Source organism: Vipera berus (genome assembly GCF_964194415.1).
Source record: "Vipera berus genome assembly, chromosome: 1".
Classification (NCBI taxonomy): domain Eukaryota; kingdom Metazoa; phylum Chordata; class Lepidosauria; order Squamata; family Viperidae; genus Vipera; species Vipera berus.
The window spans coordinates 170192954-170211857 of NC_138202.1; the positions used below are offsets into that span (position 1 = coordinate 170192954).

Genomic DNA, 18904 nt, shown 5'->3' on the forward strand with positions numbered 1-18904 from the left:
AACCAGAAATATGTAATTTTAAAGTAGTTAGTTAATACAGTAAAAACAATTTCAGGTTTTTGGTTATATGTTTATGAAGGTTTTTATTTTTGTTTTTTAAAAAGAAATAGTTATGTTTTGGAGCCTCAAATATTCGAATTCCATTTTTAAAAATCTTTTCCTGTCCTCACATCTTTTAAAAAGGATGAAATCTCATTTTCCTCATTTTTTAAAAAAAAATACTGTTGATTAATAAGGAAACATTTCCAGACATTGAAGACTGTCATTGAAAATTAGTAAATTCCTACAAAAGCAAAAAGATGCCATATTTTTTGCGGTATATACACAAAATGTAAGCGTCTTTTATGAGATAGGGTAGGCAGAAAGAGAAAATGAATTACAATAGTTGATTCTTTTTCTCCTAATTTTCAGCAATAAAAGTTGGTCTTTTATTATTATAAGCATGTATATTGATTAATGTGGGATTTGTAAAAAGATAAGAGTCAATTAGACTTGGAGCCACTGACAGAGTTCCAGATGGTATGGGCATTGAACACGAAAGATCTACCACATGCTGTGGGTAAGCAGCCAGAACAGTTCACACAATTGGTTGCTTAATGAAGGGAGTCTATAAGATGTGGGGGGAGTTGGGGGAAAGGTTATATTTGGAGAAAGTCTAGGGGAAAAAAGCCCACCGAAAGGCTAAAGCAACAATCCTATTTTTTAATCTACAAAGTGTAAACTTTAGAGTGAAAGAGGCACTGGAGCTTTGAAGTAAATTTTATTAAACAGAAATTGTGTGTATGACAAACCCTTTTATGCACAAATATGGCAACGTATTTCAGCTTCAGATTATAATCTTGTCTGTGCAAAATTACAACAATTATCTATTCCCTTTCTTTGATCTGGTTAAATGGTATACTTCATGAATATATATATATATATATATATATATATATATATATATATATATATATATATATATATATATATATATATATATATATATATATATATATATATATATATATATATATATATATATATATATCCCATTTATATATTTTAAATAGTGCCTTTGATTTGAATATCTTTAAGTCCTCCAGTTAAAACTAATGGGCTGTTTAAACAATTGCTGCTTTCACATAGTCAGATCAGAAACAAGTCAAAGTTGGTTTTCCATATGAGTTATTACTCATTGCTTGGCTAATTCCTGGACTCATTTCCCCTTCCCTTCTTAGCGATTCTTTCTTTTTAGAGGTTTGGGCAGAACACAGGTACACTCACAAATAATGAATAAACAAAGAAAGAAGAAATGAGCCATGCAATTCCATATACACATCACACCCAATTATAGTAGCAGTCGTCATTAAGCTAACTGCAAATGTCAAATTATAATTGTCCAAAAACCGTTGTGTCCTAAAGCCATTTTGTACTTGTGTATTATACTGTGACTAAAACAAACCACATTATGGATTAGTGCATGGTGATAGTCCATGGAAAAGGTAGCTATTTGAGTGATGGCTATTTTACAAATGTTAAAATTTGGTTTGAACCATTTTGAGACTTTTATTACCAATGATCATACGTCTTTGAGTAATTGTTGACTCTTGGTGACTGCCTGGAGTGGATCCTGCAGTTTTCTTGGCAATAGTTTGCCATTATCTTCTTCCCAGAGCTGAGAGAAAATGACCAGCCCCAAATCACCCAGCTGGCTTTTTCCCTAAGGTGGAACTAGAACTGTGATTCCCAGTTTCTAACATGGTGCCTAACCACTTATCCACTAGACCTTAACCAGTGTACTATGGTTCCCTTGGATAGTTAGCTTTAAAGAAATAAATATTAAGATGATAAAAGAGAATGTTTTCAATTTCTTTCCTAGAGTTAGTTCTTTCTTGTAGAATAAAATTCAAAAACTAACAAAATACTTATTCTGAAGGTCATTTTAAAAGAAAGGTTTTAATTAGCAATCTGAATTAAACAAAACGGGACAATGATATTTTGCTGAAGTGAAATTATTTCAACATATTTAAATTTTAAAATTATAATAAGGTAAATAGTTAAAGAGATTAGATTTTGAAAACTCCATAATATGGGTTAATGCTTTTTGAAACATTGGCTCAAATCTTTGCCATATTGCTTTCATTCCTTTGTATAATATGGCAAGTTGGAATTACGAATATCAATTTCTTAGGAACCACACAGCTTTTGAAAAAAGGAATCAAAATGTCAAGTAAAAGCTGATTCAATATTTGAAACTTCAAAATAAAATTTTGCAAAGAAAATATGATTGTTCAATGTTGAGTGATTTAAATACTTCACACTATATGGGGGGATTTGATATGGCAAAAACACCTGATAGATTTATCTTTTATGTGACAACTTTGCAATAAGCCATTATTTCATTTTTTTAAATGCTGCGAATAGTCTTTCTGAAATGTTAACAAAATTTGAAACACATGTTTGAATATCTTAAATAAGAGGAAATCAAAAGATTTAGTTGGTTCTGTAATTATATAGTTGCTCAGAAGAGTGGCACGCTGTTGAGGTTTATAGCTATAAATGCTAACAATATGAAGGAGATTATATATTGATACAGTTGCTGTGAGATCATAGGGCTTATCCCAACATATCATTAGCACTGGACATGTGACAGGCTCCACTCTGGATTTGGTTACTTTTGGATTTTGTTCACACATTCAGGGTTCATGTATATAGGAGGAGGTCATGTTAATACGTCTTTAATGGTAAACCGCATTGCACAGCAGTAGGAAGTGAAATGCCTTTGGGAGGAAAAGGAACACTTCTTCGTTAAGTGAAATATGAGCATTGAGGTCAGAGATGAGAATACAGTAATCAAGTTAATGAGAAAGTGGAAGGAGCATATAGATCTTTAGCATTTGAATGGTAAAGTGGGCATGGAGGATTGAAATGGAGAGTAGTATGCTAGGTTCAAGGAAGAAAAAAAGCTGATCACAAGTAGAAGGAAGATGGCATGTACAACTGGGCATATTCAGTGAGCTCATTGGTATGGTCTGAGTTGTATATTATTGGATCTGGGGAGATATGGGTAAAACATATTGAAATGAATGGAGGACTAAAATGAGAAACTATTGAATGCAAATATTATCCATTCCAAGTCAGAGAGAATAAACTATATATATTTCTTATCTCCCGTTGTAACGCAGTAATTTGTTTAGTGGATATAAAATGCCAAATGTGTAAGATAAAGGTAAGGTCCCTTCCAACCCTGTTAGAGCCATGGTGACACAGTGGTTAGAATTCAGTATTTCAAGCTAACTCACTGCTCAATGCCAGGAGTTCGATTCTCACCAGCTTAGGGTTGACTCAGCCTTCCATCCTTCTGAGGTTAGCAAAATGAGGATCCAGATTGTTGGGGGCAATATGCTGACTCTGTACCCTGTTTAGAGAGGGCTATAAAGTACTATGAAGCGGTATATAAGTCTACATGCTTTTGCTATTATTCTGTGATTCTGTTAACATGAGTGAAGCAGTCTCCTTGGAGCATTAAAAAATGCATCTTTTAGAAGGCTCATGAAGCTATTTTGAACATTGCCTCTAGCCATTTATGCCTACATGTGTGTGCACAGCTGTTTTACATCATTGGCATACTCAGTGAATATGTCATATATGTGTGCAACTAGGGTTAGCTTTCAAGTCAAAGTGTTCCAAAAGATGTGGTTGCTTTAATACTTCAAGGAAAGGTGTATCATTCATACTGACATACTTTACTAAACATCTCTTTTGGATTCTTTTTTTATACTCTACAAATTGCAGCTCTGATCCCTGAAGGCATCTCACTTTGAGTATCTCTATAATATGAATATTTTTCTGATTGAAAATTATCTCTCTCTCCCTTATGTCTCCCTCAGTTTATGAAGTGTATTTCTTTTTATACAATAGCTACCAAATTTGCACAGGAGAATATTAAAGTTTTTTGGGAAGTCTAAGTACACAATTTCTTTTGGCATAGTTCTGACTACATGCTTGTTAGGACTTTGAAGTCTAGAAAGTTATTGAAATAATGTATCCTTGCAGAGGCAGGCAGCAGTTTCTCTTTCAGCTAAATTTATTCTTCTGTTTGCTTGGGTTTTTTTCTTTAACCATACTTTCTAACGTTTTAATCCCAACATGACATTAAGCTAATGGACCTATAAATTAAGTTTTCATTAAATATATTGTCCTTCAAAGGGGAACATGTTAAGAGCATGAAGGGAATTAAAGGGTAATGATAATTTGTTATGTTCTCTTTAATTTTCCAAATTCAAAACAATAGTGTCAGAGTTGGAGGGGAAGGAAATATGAATGTGGAGGATATATTTTGTCTGATAGAGTTGTTAATGTGAATTAAACATTTACAGGAAGGTATTTTTTTAAAGATCTTGTTTGAAAAGCTAGGATTCAAGTAAGAAGTAAAGGAGGATAAAGGTGTGCTGAAGGTACAGTGGTCTTGATGTGGAAATAAATAAAAAGGTCTGTACATGCATTTTGGCTGCTAATAGATATGAATGAGTGTTGATATGTGTGTTGCTCATAGTTGTACTCTGGCGGAACTTTCCTTTTGTAGAATTTGGAATGCCAATCAGATATGCTTTTGGGCTAGGATAGCAGAAAGTAAAGTTCTGTATAATTCGCTCTGTAAAATTCAGATGATTCAGACAATTGCCAAAGACACGAAAATCTCATTTATTGTGTACATCAAAAGAAATCAGTCATGGAAGCCTGAAAAATACTTGCCATATCTGATTCAGATGTAAGAATCAAAGACTGTTTCAGATGACAGCAGGGTTGAATAATTTCATGATCTTGGCTGGTAGAAGAATGATGGACTAAGGTTTGGCCTTTCATCATTGTTGGCCACTTTGTCATAAGTTTTACACACACTGTGACTATTTGGGCCTATTGATATATGGTGCTGCAGGATGCTGCTAATTGAACACAAATTAACATATCCACTCTATCAGTGATCATCTTAGTTCATAAGATAAAAAATCCCAAAGAAATATGAGACAAATAAAGGAGGGGGATTATTTGCACTCCATATAATTAATTCACAATGTTAATCTGACCCTCCCTTCTTACTTATCAGCTTCTAACATCAATAACATTGGCAGCCATGGAACCAAAGTTTTTTTCTTTGTTTGGCAGGACCATTTTAAGGTCACCAACCTTTCTTGGTTGGCGGACTGGAAGGAAAGGGAGGGGGAAGCATTTTTCACGGGCGCACGCACACACACACACACATATACTAAGAGGGCCACGAGCACGTGCAACGCAATTGGTGCTAGCGCGAGTGGGGTTTGAGTGCGCTCATACATGTGCATGCACTGGCCAGCCTGTTCTGCGGCCTAGTGGCCAGCAGGCCACAACCCAGTAGTGGGCCACGGCCCACAGATTGGCGGCCCCTGGGCTATGCCATTCCTTATCTTTGAACTCTTATGGAAGGACTCTGAAGACATGCATTTTCAGTAATTGGCATTAGGCACATGGCCTAGGACTTTTAGTGGGTTCTTAATTTTCATGCATGATCGATTTTAGAGTATTATGTTTGGTTTTAGTGGTTGTGTTTGTTTCTCTTAATTGCATATTTTTATTTGTATACTTCCTAGGCTTATATTCAGCCTTGCCTTCAAAGCAGTATTTATAGTCTTCCTTCCTCTTGTTTTTCCCACGAAAACAATCCTGTGGGGTAGAGGGCTAATAAGACTAAGTAGCCAAAATGATGAAGTGAGCTTCTCTGGTTGACAGTGGGCTGCAGTGCCAGCCCAAAAACTTGACCAGTGTAGTATTTAATAGCTGTTTTGGAAGGGACACTTTTGTCCAATGGGCGTTTTGTCCAATGTTCAATAGGTATTTGGAAGTTAAATAAGTAAAACCTTTCCCCTCTCTAGATCGAAGTTAGAACCCTACAATTCTGGATTTTCCTGTTCAGTATACACTTTCTCTGCTGTTTGTGGTCCAACATTCTCCCCTCGCATTTTCTCATCAGCTCCAGACTGGAGAAGATGATTGTGGCTGCCACCAGTAGTTTGCATGTGAAGGTAGCATTAGTGCTCTGCGTATGACAATTGACTCCAGTTTTTTGGGAAGGTTTATGTGGACTACAGCTACTCAAATTCTTGGTGTTTCATCTAAATACAAAGCAAATTTAATTAAATGTAAGTATTTCTTCTTGGCCTTCCCTGTAGGGGTGATTGTGCCTGAAAAGTTCACTACACTGTACTCCTTTCCCTCTGCTTCTCAATGGTTGAAAGTACAGATAATATTCTTCAGATACGTAATTTAATCCAAAGAGATGCAAGAAATTAGGGGAAAGAATGCTAAAAGCTTTGTGCATGCCTGCAAAATATTTTCTTATATTGGAGCCTATTGTATTCTTTTGGGGTTTTTTTACTGCAATTGTTCGAGCTTCATTAGATTTCAATCTAAGATTTCCCTTTGCTTCTGGAATAATTTTTTAAGAGTATGACGAATTACAACAGAAAAGGCAGTTGGATACTGTTGAAATGTGTTTGTATATTTAAAGTCATCTATACATTTTAAAGAGAAGTGTTGACATTCTGAGTTGGCTCCATGAAGAAACCCCATTAAAAAAAACAAACTGAAAGGATTCCCTACCACTATTGTTTTTAGTTCACTTTTCAGGGGCTTTTCTATATATGAGATGTCACTTCTCTTTAGGCACTTGAACCCTTCATATAACTTGTGAAACGTAGAATACCATTGGGCACTTTTTCCTTACTGATAGTTGTAGTAGTGTGAGAGTGGCTTTGGATTGTGTTGGTAATAGGGGGATGAAAGTGGAGGTAAATGGTGGTGTTTTGAAATTAGTGACAAACTCCGATGATTCCTTTACAGTAGAGCCATTTAATACTTAGAGATGAATATTCACATTTGCTGATTATTAGAAATTCCTGTTACCCCTTTAGAATCTATTGTTCCTCTTTCTACTGTGGAATAATTCCCATTCTTAGGCCAACTTTGACATTATTTTAGAAGGTGATTACCCACAAGTGGGATTCTGTGTGGTTTCAACGGCATATGGAGGTAGCAGACTGCATCTTGATTGCCCTATGGAACCTTTCCCACAATAGGGGATTGGGGAAGAAACCAGCAGAATCAAATTTTATCAGCTCAAATTCTAGACCAGGATTCTTAAGGACACTGCCTGATGAAGTTGACCATTGTGTGAGGAAATCATGGTAATTATCCAAAATAAATTGTAAATTTTGTCTCTTGAGATGTTTTATTATTTTTATTATTTTTTATTTTATTTTATTTTATTTTATTTTATTTTATTTTATTTTATTTTATTTTATTTCAATCTTCTGCTGAGCCCTATGTGTTTCATAGGGATAAAGAAATCAAACCACTACTACTAGAGATGTTTCAATGAGATAATGGTAGTTCTAGGACAACACTAAAGTGGCTAAAATGAAAATTAGATTTCAACCAAATGAAGGCTTAAAATGGGATGAGACAATATTTAGACTATTCCAAGGCTGAGATAATTTGGTCAAGTGATTAAGGCACCAGGCCAGAAAGCGGGAGATTGTGAGTTCAAGTCCCACCTTGTGGCTGTAAATGCCAGTTGAGTGACTCTCTCTCAGTTTAACTCATCTTACAAGGATGTTATTGTGGGGAAAATAGGAGAAAGTGTGTTAGATATGTTCGCTGCCTTAAATTATTTGTATAAATATTATTTTAAAAAAGATAATGGGTGTGAAATAAATAAACAAATAAGTAAATGCACCTTGGATTTAAAAATTACATAAAATGTATTTCTTAGAATAAGTTCAGTTTGAAACTATTGAAATTTATGGCAAAATTTAATCTGGCCTTAGATCTGTAATGAACTGATTTGATTTGATTATGGCAAGATTTATGGTAAAGTAAAATTACCACAGCACTAAGTTAAATTTATCGTACTTCATTTCCACAGAACCCATGACACTATTCTTATAGTAATCTTGTGGTAGTGATGTCAGAAAACGGGAAAAAAAAAGAGAGATAAGGACTGCTTCTAGATGTTAAGTATAAAGCGAAAGAGAGATTTGAGCTGATAATACTGTTTATCTGCAAACCACTGTTGTTCTTTCCAGATAAAACTTTGATAAGATTTATTTTTGTTCCATTAGAGTATTGAAGTAATTAAATGTCTTAATTTATATTAATGGAGTCAGTAAGTGCAATTAAACTGAGTGGTTGCATACTCTGCAGGATGATAATCAAAATCTGTAAATGATTTCATTGCAAGTCTATAGGATTAGGCAAGTTAGGCTTGTCAAGGTGAAAATACACAGGATTCCATATAGAATCAGCAAATTTGATGCACCGTTCATAGTTATGAACTAAATGTTGCTTCTGGTCAGCCTAAGAATGAATATTGGTAAAGAAAGTTGGGCATAATTTGTATCCAAGGAGTTTCTCAAATAAACAGTGCCATTCAAAACTACCGGTGGTTTTCTTTGCTAGTTGTTCAGATCACTGTACTGTAACAAGCTGCTGACAGTAAAGAAAGACATAATTTCTTTAACCACTAACTGTTTTACTCCCTTTAAATGTGGTTTTGAATTTTTTATAAAATGGGATAGTATGAGCTACAGCTACAGCTACAGTCCTACGGGAATAGGGCGGTATATAAACTCAATAAATAAATAAATAAATTTATACTTACTTACATTTTTATTAACAGATTTAGATAGTGTTAATTACATTTCTTTTGGAAATGATTTGTCTGGTTTTTGATCTGGGATTTTATTAATTTTTTTCTGTTTAGACAATAGCCCTGGCATTTCCTGGTCATCCAATAACTAATTAAATCCAACTTAACTCAGCCTTTTGAGTCAAAGACTGCTAAGAGTTCTTATCAGGAAGGTGTTATTGTTTCGTGATTATTAATATTGTATATGTCAACGCTGCTAACATCGGATGTTCTTGCTTTAACAAAAGATGGAGAAGCAGCTATTTTATATTTCTATTTGTGTATCATCTACTTGTGCTCATCCGTCGGAAACTTGACAGTATAATTTTTTTGCCTGTAGAACTTTCTCAGATAGTCATTCTGCATCCCACCCCATGTGGAACATTCCTTAATATAAATATAATTTTTGGGAATTTTTCTAGTTGAGGATGAGAGATGTTAAAAGTTGTTCTATGTGCCATGAACAGGGTTTTTCAAGGGGTGAAAAATACATGAAGAGTTTTTTAAATATCACTTCTTGCCATCATGGGTTAATTTTCAACTATAGTTTATGTCTCTTATTTTGTAAGAAAATGGAATTGTTTAGATTATGATTTTAGTCTCTTTTCTTTGATGTATAATGCTTAAAACCATTCATTTATTTGAATCTGTTATTCAAATATGAAGGTTTCATGCTTATGGATATAAAATATCTACTGTAAGGAGACCAGGGTGAGTCTTGAAGTCATGGTCAAACGTGCCATCAGTTTGGAATCGATCCATTCCCACAAGAGACCTATGTCCAGCCCCCTGTGAATTTGCCTTGAACATTAGTAGATTAGATTCTTGTTTATAGATAGCAGAAAATATACTCTTAATAGTTTAACTCTATTCTGGCTCTTGGTTTCTTGTGCCTGACGTATACAATTACTTTCACATTATAGTCTCAACATCTCAATAAGCGTGCTGGCAATATCTTAGACAATTAATGGAAGTAATCTCATTACAGCACTGAAACATGCCTGTTAATCTCTTACTGAAGTTAGGCAATCAATAAATTTAAATAAATGCTGCTACTTAAAATATTTTAGATCTAGATTTTAGTGTATAATTCCATATGAGTTTTAGAGCTGAAGTATGTGTTAATGATGATCTAAGCGGGGTCTAGGAATATTGTTGATGATTAGCTGCAGCTGCAGCTATAGTAAACTGTACTGTACAACATTAGCTCTTACTGCACAGTATTTTAGCTTCCCAGTTTGAGTTTCCGGAACTGTACTGTCCCATTTTTGGAACTTATAATGAAAAATACCAATGGCTGACATTTCACATCCTAGATGTGGTTGGTATGAATGGTGTTTCTGTATTATCTCTCATCATAATTTTTCCTATTGAATGAGAGATATTGATCTCAGGAAGAATAGATAAGTACGTCTTCTGATATCTATCATATTCTGTGAAAAGATATATGGTATGTTTAGGTTTTTGAGACTACTTCCCTCTCATTTCTTAAAATCATTTTGATATGAGCCAACTGTCAGCTTCTCCATTGCATATCTGAAGTAACTGAGTTACAGTTAAAGTACAGAAATTATAGTTTCACCTTCAGGTGTTTATGACCAATTTGTAAGTAAAGAATACAGACAGCAGGTAGCATTCCTTTGTAACAACCAAAAGTTCCACTGTAATTGGTACTGGTTAATATTAACTATCAACAAAAGTTGTTGAACTATTTAAATAATTTGGTGCTTCTTGAATAACACTGGATGTAACCTAGATATCTTAAGATGTCATACTTTATATTTTATTCCATAGTTTTGCCCTGTCTGATGAAGCATATCGATCGTTGAGAGACCAGGATAAAGACCAGTGTATACTTATAACTGGAGAGAGTGGAGCTGGAAAAACAGGTAATATATGTATTATTAGATTGTTATCAATTCTAAGATATTAACATGTGTGCTCTTTTCTCAATCCAATCGTGTAAATCTAAAACTTTGACTAGCCATATTACAGTTCATAGTTTCCATAGTCCCAGATAGGAGACTTCATTATTACTCAGCTCATAGGTCTATTTCGCAAAAGATAGCAGAGCCTTTTTTGTTCAGAAGACTGATGGATCATAGGTTGGAGCTGGAAAGATGAAATACTGGCAGTAATGTGGAACATGAGTGTTCATGGTTAAGGAAACATAAAAACGTTGGAACTGACAAAGTTGTGCAAAGTTTGATAGCATATGAAAAATGGACTAGGCAAAAGAAGTTCAGCACAAGAGAGGCAGTATACTAGAAAGATTCTAGAGAAAGAGATCGTGAAGTGAGCGAACCTTAAGTTCTTCTTGGAATTCTATCTCTCCAGCTTTACTAGTCCTACGGTCAAAAAAATAGGATAAACTGGGTACCTAAACTCTATGCAGATAGTCCTCGACTTACAATTGAGCCAAGTGAGACAGTTGCTAAGTGAGTTTTGCCCCATTTTACGACTTCTTGCCACAGTTCTTAAGTGAATCACTGCAGTAGGTTAGTAACACAGCTGTTAAGTGAATCTGGCTTCCCCATTGACTTTGCTTGTCAGAAGGTTGCAAAAGGGGGGGAAATCATATGAACCCGGGACGTTTGCAAACGTTATAAATATGAGTCATTTGCCAAAACTCTGAATTTTGATCATGTGATCATGAGGATGCTGCAACAGTCATAAGTCGATAATAATCACAAGTTTTTTTCAGTGCCATTGTAACTTCAGTCACTAAACAAATTGTTGCAAGTCATAAGTCGTAACTGTTGTAAGTCGAGGACTATCTGCATTGAGTTTTTGTGTGTGCTCACTGGACCTGTTTTGCTACGATACTGCCGCTTGGGTGGAGTGTGTTCTGCCACTGTAGTAGAAAGTCCCAGGGATTCGGCACTCCATATATGTATTTTGTAGGGACGCGGTGGCTCAGTGGGTTACGACGCTGAGCTTGTCGATCAGAAGGTCGGCAGTTTGGCGGGTCGAATCCCGAGTGCCGCGTAACAGAGTGAGCGCCTGTTACGCGTCCCAGCTTCTGCCAACCTAGCAGTTCAAAAACACGTAAAAATGCAAGTAGAAAAATAGGGACCACTACGGTGGGAAGGTAACAGCGTTCCGTGCACCTTTGGCGTCTAGTCATGCCGGCCACATGACCACGGAGACGTCCTCAGACAAGCGCTGGCTCTTCGGCTTTGAAACGGAGATGAGCACCGGCCCCTAGAGTCGGAAACGACTAGCACGCGTGTGCGGGGGAACCTTTACCTTTACCTTTATATGTATTTTGTCAGTACAAACAAACGTCCACCACCCCAACTTCCAGGTGCAAACAAGTTTGTTCACATTGGCAAAAGTTCGTAACTTGAAGGTTTGTTAGTAGAATGATGTCTATAATCCCTTCTCCGATCCAATTATCAGCAAAAGGTCTAATCTGAAATACTAATCTTAGTTAACCTATATAAAACTCGTAGCATCTTAACTCTTAGTTGTAAGCAAAGCAAACATTTAAAAGGGAGAAAAATGGTCTTAATTTTGTAGGGTAAACAATTTTTTTTAAAAAGATGTTATTTATTGCTTTATTGTAAAAAATAAAATACAAAACAGTAAAACAAACAAAATGAAACAAAACAAAAGCATACATTCAATCCTAATAACAACAACAACAACAAAATAGTGTACAAAAAGGAAAAGTGGGTGCTGGAAGAAAAGAAAAAGCAGTAAATTCTCCTCCCCTTTTACATACACACATACATACATACATACATACATACATACATACATACATACATACATTCAAGAAAACAAGAAAAAACAAGAAAAACCCCCAAAGTTTAACATAATAAAGAGGGACCTTTAAAAAAGACAAACTCCAATACGCAACATTTTTCCATTCCAAATACCAACAATTCCAAAGAAAATCACCCCAAATAACATGTCCCATTCAAATAAACATTCCATATCGCAACTCTAAACTATAAACAAATTCATATTTAGCATATGTAAAATAATCCCAGTCTCTTAATATAAACAAAAGACTACAATATAAAATAACAAAGAGGGATAATTTCTCCTTTAAAGAAAACAAATTCACAAAACTTTCTTACTGTAAATATAAAAACAGACACAGAGTCTATTTAAATCCTGTCAAATTAGGATAAATGAAATAATTGTAAAGAGGAAGTTTAAACTCCATGTTAAATGTAAGCAAATCTAATATGCCGCCTTTTTCCAGTTCTTATATCAGCATTCAAACAGAATCAGGCAAAATGACAACGCCCCATTTTAACCCTAGACTTTGTATTCCTTTTTTTTTCTTTTACAAAATAATTTTTCTCTGATTTGCTAATCCACTCAGATAGTTGTTAATAATTTCTTCCATACCTTAAACAGCCTCTTTTGTAATTTTGTAAAACAAAAAGCAATCATTCCAATTGTTCTCTGGGATCATCACTTTTATTTCCTTTTTAATTGCTGAAGGTGCCTCTATTTTTTAAAAAATATCTGATGACAAATTCTTATTCAAAGTCTCATTCAGTTTGTTCTTGGGTGGATTTAATTGCATATCTTTTTCTGTAATATCTTCTTCTGATAATAGACTCTTCCCGAGAAGACACAACATAGATAACAATTGATTCAAAAACCCAGTGCTGTTCCTGATGCAATTCCTCAAAGATATCTTTGAATTCTATTATAAATTATTTGTCTTGTTATGTCTCCAATATCAAAAACAAAATACATTTATTTTGTTTAAATACATTTATTCAAAGTTTTAATAATCAAAATCTCTATGGAGATTCTCAGTCATCCAGGTCATGGTTGTCCCAAAGGTGCTTTTTCAGGAGGCAACTGGATTTTGTTTTTTTTCATTGAAGACATTTTGCCTCTCATCCATGAAGCTTCTTCAGCTCTGACTGGATGGTGGAGAATTGAAGGATTTATATTCCTTGCAGGCAGCTGGTCATTTGCATTCTTTTAGAGAGCCATTGAGGCCATTTGGAGGTTTACCTGTGTCCTCAGGATCACGCAAGTAGTGCAAATGTGTGTGGAGCCTTCTTGGCTGCAGGATATTTACTGCCCTGTGATCCTTCACTGTTGAAGATAGGCGCAGGCTGTTGGGGATGAGTCTGTGTTGTCTGCATCTCAAACTGAAGCGCAAATGGTTTCTGTAGTTTGCAATGTTTTCTGGAAATCTGTTCATAGTCTTGCACTATTTGAAGGGTGTTCATCCCAAAGTACATAGCTAAATGTCTATGGAGATTCTCAGTCATCCAGGTCATGGTTATCCCAAAGGTGCTTTTTTCAAGGGGCAACTGGATTTTCTTGTTTTTCTTTGAAGATGTTTCACTTTTCATCCAATAAGCTTCTTCAGCTCTGACTAGATGGTAGGGAATGGAAGGATTTATATTCCTTGCAGACAGCTGGTCATTTGCACTCCTTTAGAGAGTCGTTGAGGCCATTTGGAACTTTACCTGTGTCCTCAGGGTCACCTAAATAGTGCAAATGTATGTGGAGCCTTCAGAAAACATCCTGCAGCCAAGAAGGCTCCACACACATTTGCACTACTCAGGTAATCCTGAGGACACAGGTAAACCTCCAAATGGCCTCAACGGCTGTCTAAAAGAATGCAAATGATCAGCTGTCTGCAAGGAACAAAAATCCTTCCCTTCCCCACCATCCAGTCAGAGCTGAAGAAGCTTCTTGGATGAGAGGAAAAATGTCTTCAAAGAAAAACAAGAAGGTCCGGTTGCCTCCTGAAAAAGCACTTTTGGGAATACTCAAAATCCAATATTCCATCATTTTCTGAGCTCTTAATCCATTTAATCCATTTCTATAGGCAAACCTTGCCTTTCTTTTTTGTTGTTTATTTTAAATTCTTAAAGATTATAAAGATAAATCCTCATTTTCTTATATTAAGGATTGAAAGCACTCACTTTGAAGTTGCCTGATTATTTTGAAGCAGTTAATAGGCATTTTCTACAGGTGATTAGCAAGGGAAGTACATGAGCTTAGTATCCTTTAAAAAAGCTCTGTTTGTGGCTGGAACAATTATAGTAAACTTTCTCATCTCTCAACTCTGGTACCCCACTTCCAAATACTGGTTGGTGTCTTGCAGTCTCCTTGTGAGGAACAACCTTAAGGAGAACCATATGGTGATCTCAAATCCTCTCTGTATGCAGAGAGACTCAAAGGAGCTGATCTATTTGTCGGCTCCCTAACGATAGTCACAGTTCCAAGTATTGGCTCCTCTTTTCATGAAGCTGTCTTCAGTCCACCATTGTCCCCAGAAGTCTATTTTTTATTTTCATCCAAAGGCATCTACCACCTACCTTTCCAGCTAGCAGAATCTACAAGGCAAGTAAGCTTGAGGTGAAATAGATGTATATATCAACATATTTAAATAGCAATAAAATCCAGCAAGCAAAAACTAAGGGAGTAATAAATCAGGAAAAAGAAGGGAGAAACAACAGGAGTTACCTCAGATGCCATCTAAATGACCTCCTCAGCAGTGAGGACAAGTGAGCTCTTCCTGATATGACAGGAATGTGGCCTTAAGGAGGCTTTGCTTCTCTAAGCACATTCTTCCAATGGCTGAAGATTGCAGAAAGAGCAGAAAGATTCCATTAGCCTCTCTCAGAAGGTTTTTTTTCCCTGCCTTTGAGTCAGTGTTGTTTTTGGACTGCCTGGATTGGTCCATAAGACCAGCTTCCTGGCAAAGATATTTGGAAATGGTTTGTGTTTGCCGCCTTCTTCCTAGGACTGAGAAAGAGTGACTGGCCCAACTGCACCCAGGTGACTTTGCCCGAGACAGAACTAGAACTCACAGTCTCCTGATTTCTAGCCTGCTGCCTTAACCATTATACCAGATTAGCTCTTTAAAGATAGGTAATTCCCAATATCATGGTCCAACAGTCTAAGAAGACTTTGATGTGGGTTTAGTAAGTCGCGGAAAGGTAGTAAAAGTGGATGCAGAATCAAAACCTAAAATTTACTTATGTTCTTGAATGCTTCAGATTACTGTTATATTACATTTACTGATGTGCATTCACTGATTTTAAGGTTATAGTATTGCATTAATGGAGTATTGAGGTAATGCTTACTAGATGGTGTGGAGACCTATTCCCTGTTTTCTTTTTTATAAAATGCTTCTATCGGATGTAGCCTTCAGCCATAGAGGCTCATTGGGGGACTTTGAGCCAGTCGTTCTCTGTTAGCCCAACCTAACCTACTGGGTTTTGTGAGGAAAAACATAATGCTATTTATGCAACCTTGAGTTCCTGACTGAAAAGACAGGATGTAAATATTTTAAATAAGACAAATAATTCATAGATGCCTTGCTTCATGGTGACTCTGATAAAGGTGCAGAATGTTACCAAGATAATAAACAAATGTAGAAAACAAGGATGAATGTGAGACGGGCATTACTGTATATCTTGAGTAATTCATTCAGGCATTTGTACTATAAATTATTTCGTGTGGAATATAACTTTTTTTTCTCTTTTATAACTTATAGAAGCCAGCAAACTTGTCATGTCTTATGTGGCAGCAGTTTGTGGCAAAGGAGCAGAAGTTAATCAAGTAAAAGAACAACTTTTACAATCCAATCCAGTTCTTGAAGGTAAGAGGCTAGTATCTAACCCTGTTGGACATTTGATAGAAGATTAATAATAATTCTTGAATGTACAACAAAAATATTAAGTCTTCGATAACTTATTCAGTTCTGCAAAGCATTCACAATAGGGACATATTTACTTATAGCTATTTTACACTCCCACATTCTTGTTTGCATTCTACTTTTATCTGATTCATAGTTGGTCTTATGTTGTCCCAGCCTGAATTTCTGCTGCGATTTTGCATTCGTCTTTGTAAACATTCAAAGCAGTATTCAAATAACATTCTTAAAGAACATTTTGTTAGCCTTTTGGAAGTGTAATGCCATTAGAATGGAATGGAAAAACAGACTTGCAAACAATACATTGCAAAGTAATACCTTTTCCATATTTGCACATTATATGTCCTATTAAAATTCTACGTTTGAACAAGTGAAGTCTGAACAGGGATGTTGCCATTTATTTATTGTTTATGTCCTGCCTTTTTTGGATAAGACTCTTCCAAAATTGTTTACAATAAATAGAAACAATGGTATATAAAAATACCATAAATAACTATGTAAGAATTAAGACACGTCTAGACTCTTTCCAACAGGCAGGCCTCTGAAACAAGCCCCTGCAGTAGCTATCATTTTGATTCTTCCTTTACTCTTTAGGGATCTTTTCCTCCGGACAGTGGGGTGAGTTTTCACTCACATTGTCAAAAATCAGCCAAACCAAAAGGAAGGCTGTTGTTTTTTTTACAAAGCTTTTTATGTGGTTTATGTTTGAAGTAGTTACCAAATATTTAATATAGTGCAGGAATAAAGTTACAGAATCTTTTGCAACACGATGTTCTCAAACACTTAAGATAATTTTTACTATATGACATACATGAATATTTGGGGTGGCACTAGCTAAGGGGCAAAACTAGTATAAGGACTGATGATTGAAGACTGTTATAAAGACAGCCCTAAGTGAAAATATTGAACCTGGCAGTCATTGCAGAGTAAACAATGTAATTAGTATTGACAGCAGAAGACGTATATTTCAAAATTAAAATTTTGTCAGTCAGTTGTTTGGTAGGTATAGAATACTGTTAAGTGCTGTCTAATTGACAGTTTATGTAATTTTAATTTTTAAATCAGAAAAGCACCAAGTTACACGTAGTAATAATAATTAATAATACTTTATTAAATATACATACTTCCTGACTTCCAATTGTTAAAAACATTTAAAAACAAAGGATAATACAAGAACAGCACAAGACGAACAAAGGTGAGAAAAAAAATACAAACCCAGATGGGGACATGAAAAAGGAAGAACGGGGCATCAGCCATCCTTGTCAAAGGCCAGGGCAAAGTGCCACAACTTCAGAGTCCTTTGAAATACCGTAGTGTGGGGGCCATTTGTATCTCAAGAGGAAGCTCATTCCAGAGGATAGGAGCACTTTTAGGATTTCAGTAGATGCCATTGATTAATTGAAAGAAGGCCGAACACACCAACCTTGGCTGATCAAACTAGCCAGGCAGATGCTATCGCAGTCCTTCAGTTATTCAAGCCCTTTGGCATGTAGGGCTTCGTAGGTGGCAGCCAACACCTTGAATTGCACCCAGAAGTAGACTGGCAACTAGGGCAGTTCACGAAGTACAGGTGTTACATAGGTATACCAAGGTATGTCCATCACTGCCACACTATACTGCACGGGAATGAAGTTAAAAATGTATGTAGGAAACTACTTCTGTGTTTGCTCTTATTTCAAGGCAGAGACTGTAACATTTTTGAAATATTCATGGTAAAAAATATTATGTTAATTGCATGAATTTTCACATCTGACCAAAAAATGATGTCATAATATGTATTGCCCTTTTATTTTGTGTGTGTGTGTCTGTGTGTGTGTCCTTCCCAAATATTGTTGTGTGAAAGTTGACAAATATATCTGTTTCATTAAAGAACAAGTTGGAGCAGTTTTTGCTTAAGTCATAACTTTATTTAGATGCCATTGTTTTTTGCCACTGCATGAAATTATTATTCAAAAATGTCCAGTGTATTTGCTTGCCTAAGTTACCAATGATTGAGTTTTGCATTCCAGCTACTGCAGAAGAACATAGGGAAACAATGAACTTATGGTGAAATAAAGAATTTGCCTCTAAACTCTTATAATAGACCATTTGTATTTGATTCTGCATGCATATATAAATGGTCCTAGTGTTTTAGCCTCATGCTTAACGATATGCAGCCTTCAGGCTGGAAGATGATTTATTGCTTGTGAATTCTGCACTCTATTAAATTTTTAGAATGATTATTTCAGCATGCACTTTGCCTTCTGGCTTCAGTGCTTTGATCTAGGGAAGTCTCAAAATCCCAAATTTACTGAAGCAGAAATAACATTTCAAATATCCAGTTGATTTGAGCGTTACTTATGTACAGAAGCCAGAAAAATCAGCATACCCCTTTGTAACATAAGAATGTTTAATGTAATGAGTACAAAGTAACCTATCACATTAATTCCTTAGAATATGTTTGTATTATAATAAGGCTAATTTGTTCACTGTGGGCCTTAGTTCTTTTGATGGAAGGATTAATATGACCATTTTTAAAACCATAAAATAAGGAGAACTAGTGAACT

General features: G+C 35.5%; 2 protein-coding genes across 4 annotated transcripts in view; both read left to right on the plus strand.

Annotated features, from left to right (window-relative positions):
- Positions 1-18904, plus strand: part of GLS (glutaminase) — a 348826-nt gene that overhangs the window by 276421 nt on the left and 53501 nt on the right. The gene's annotated exons all lie outside the window — the stretch shown is intronic.
- MYO1B (myosin IB) overlaps positions 1-18904 on the plus strand; it is a 148339-nt gene that overhangs the window by 64770 nt on the left and 64665 nt on the right. For all 3 annotated transcript variants that reach the window (XM_081322267.1, XM_081322265.1, XM_081322266.1), the window contains exons 4-5: positions 10499-10593; positions 16200-16304. In XM_081322267.1, coding sequence (XP_081178393.1) covers positions 10499-10593; positions 16200-16304 — 200 coding nt within the window. The remainder of the gene's footprint in view (positions 1-10498; positions 10594-16199; positions 16305-18904) is intronic.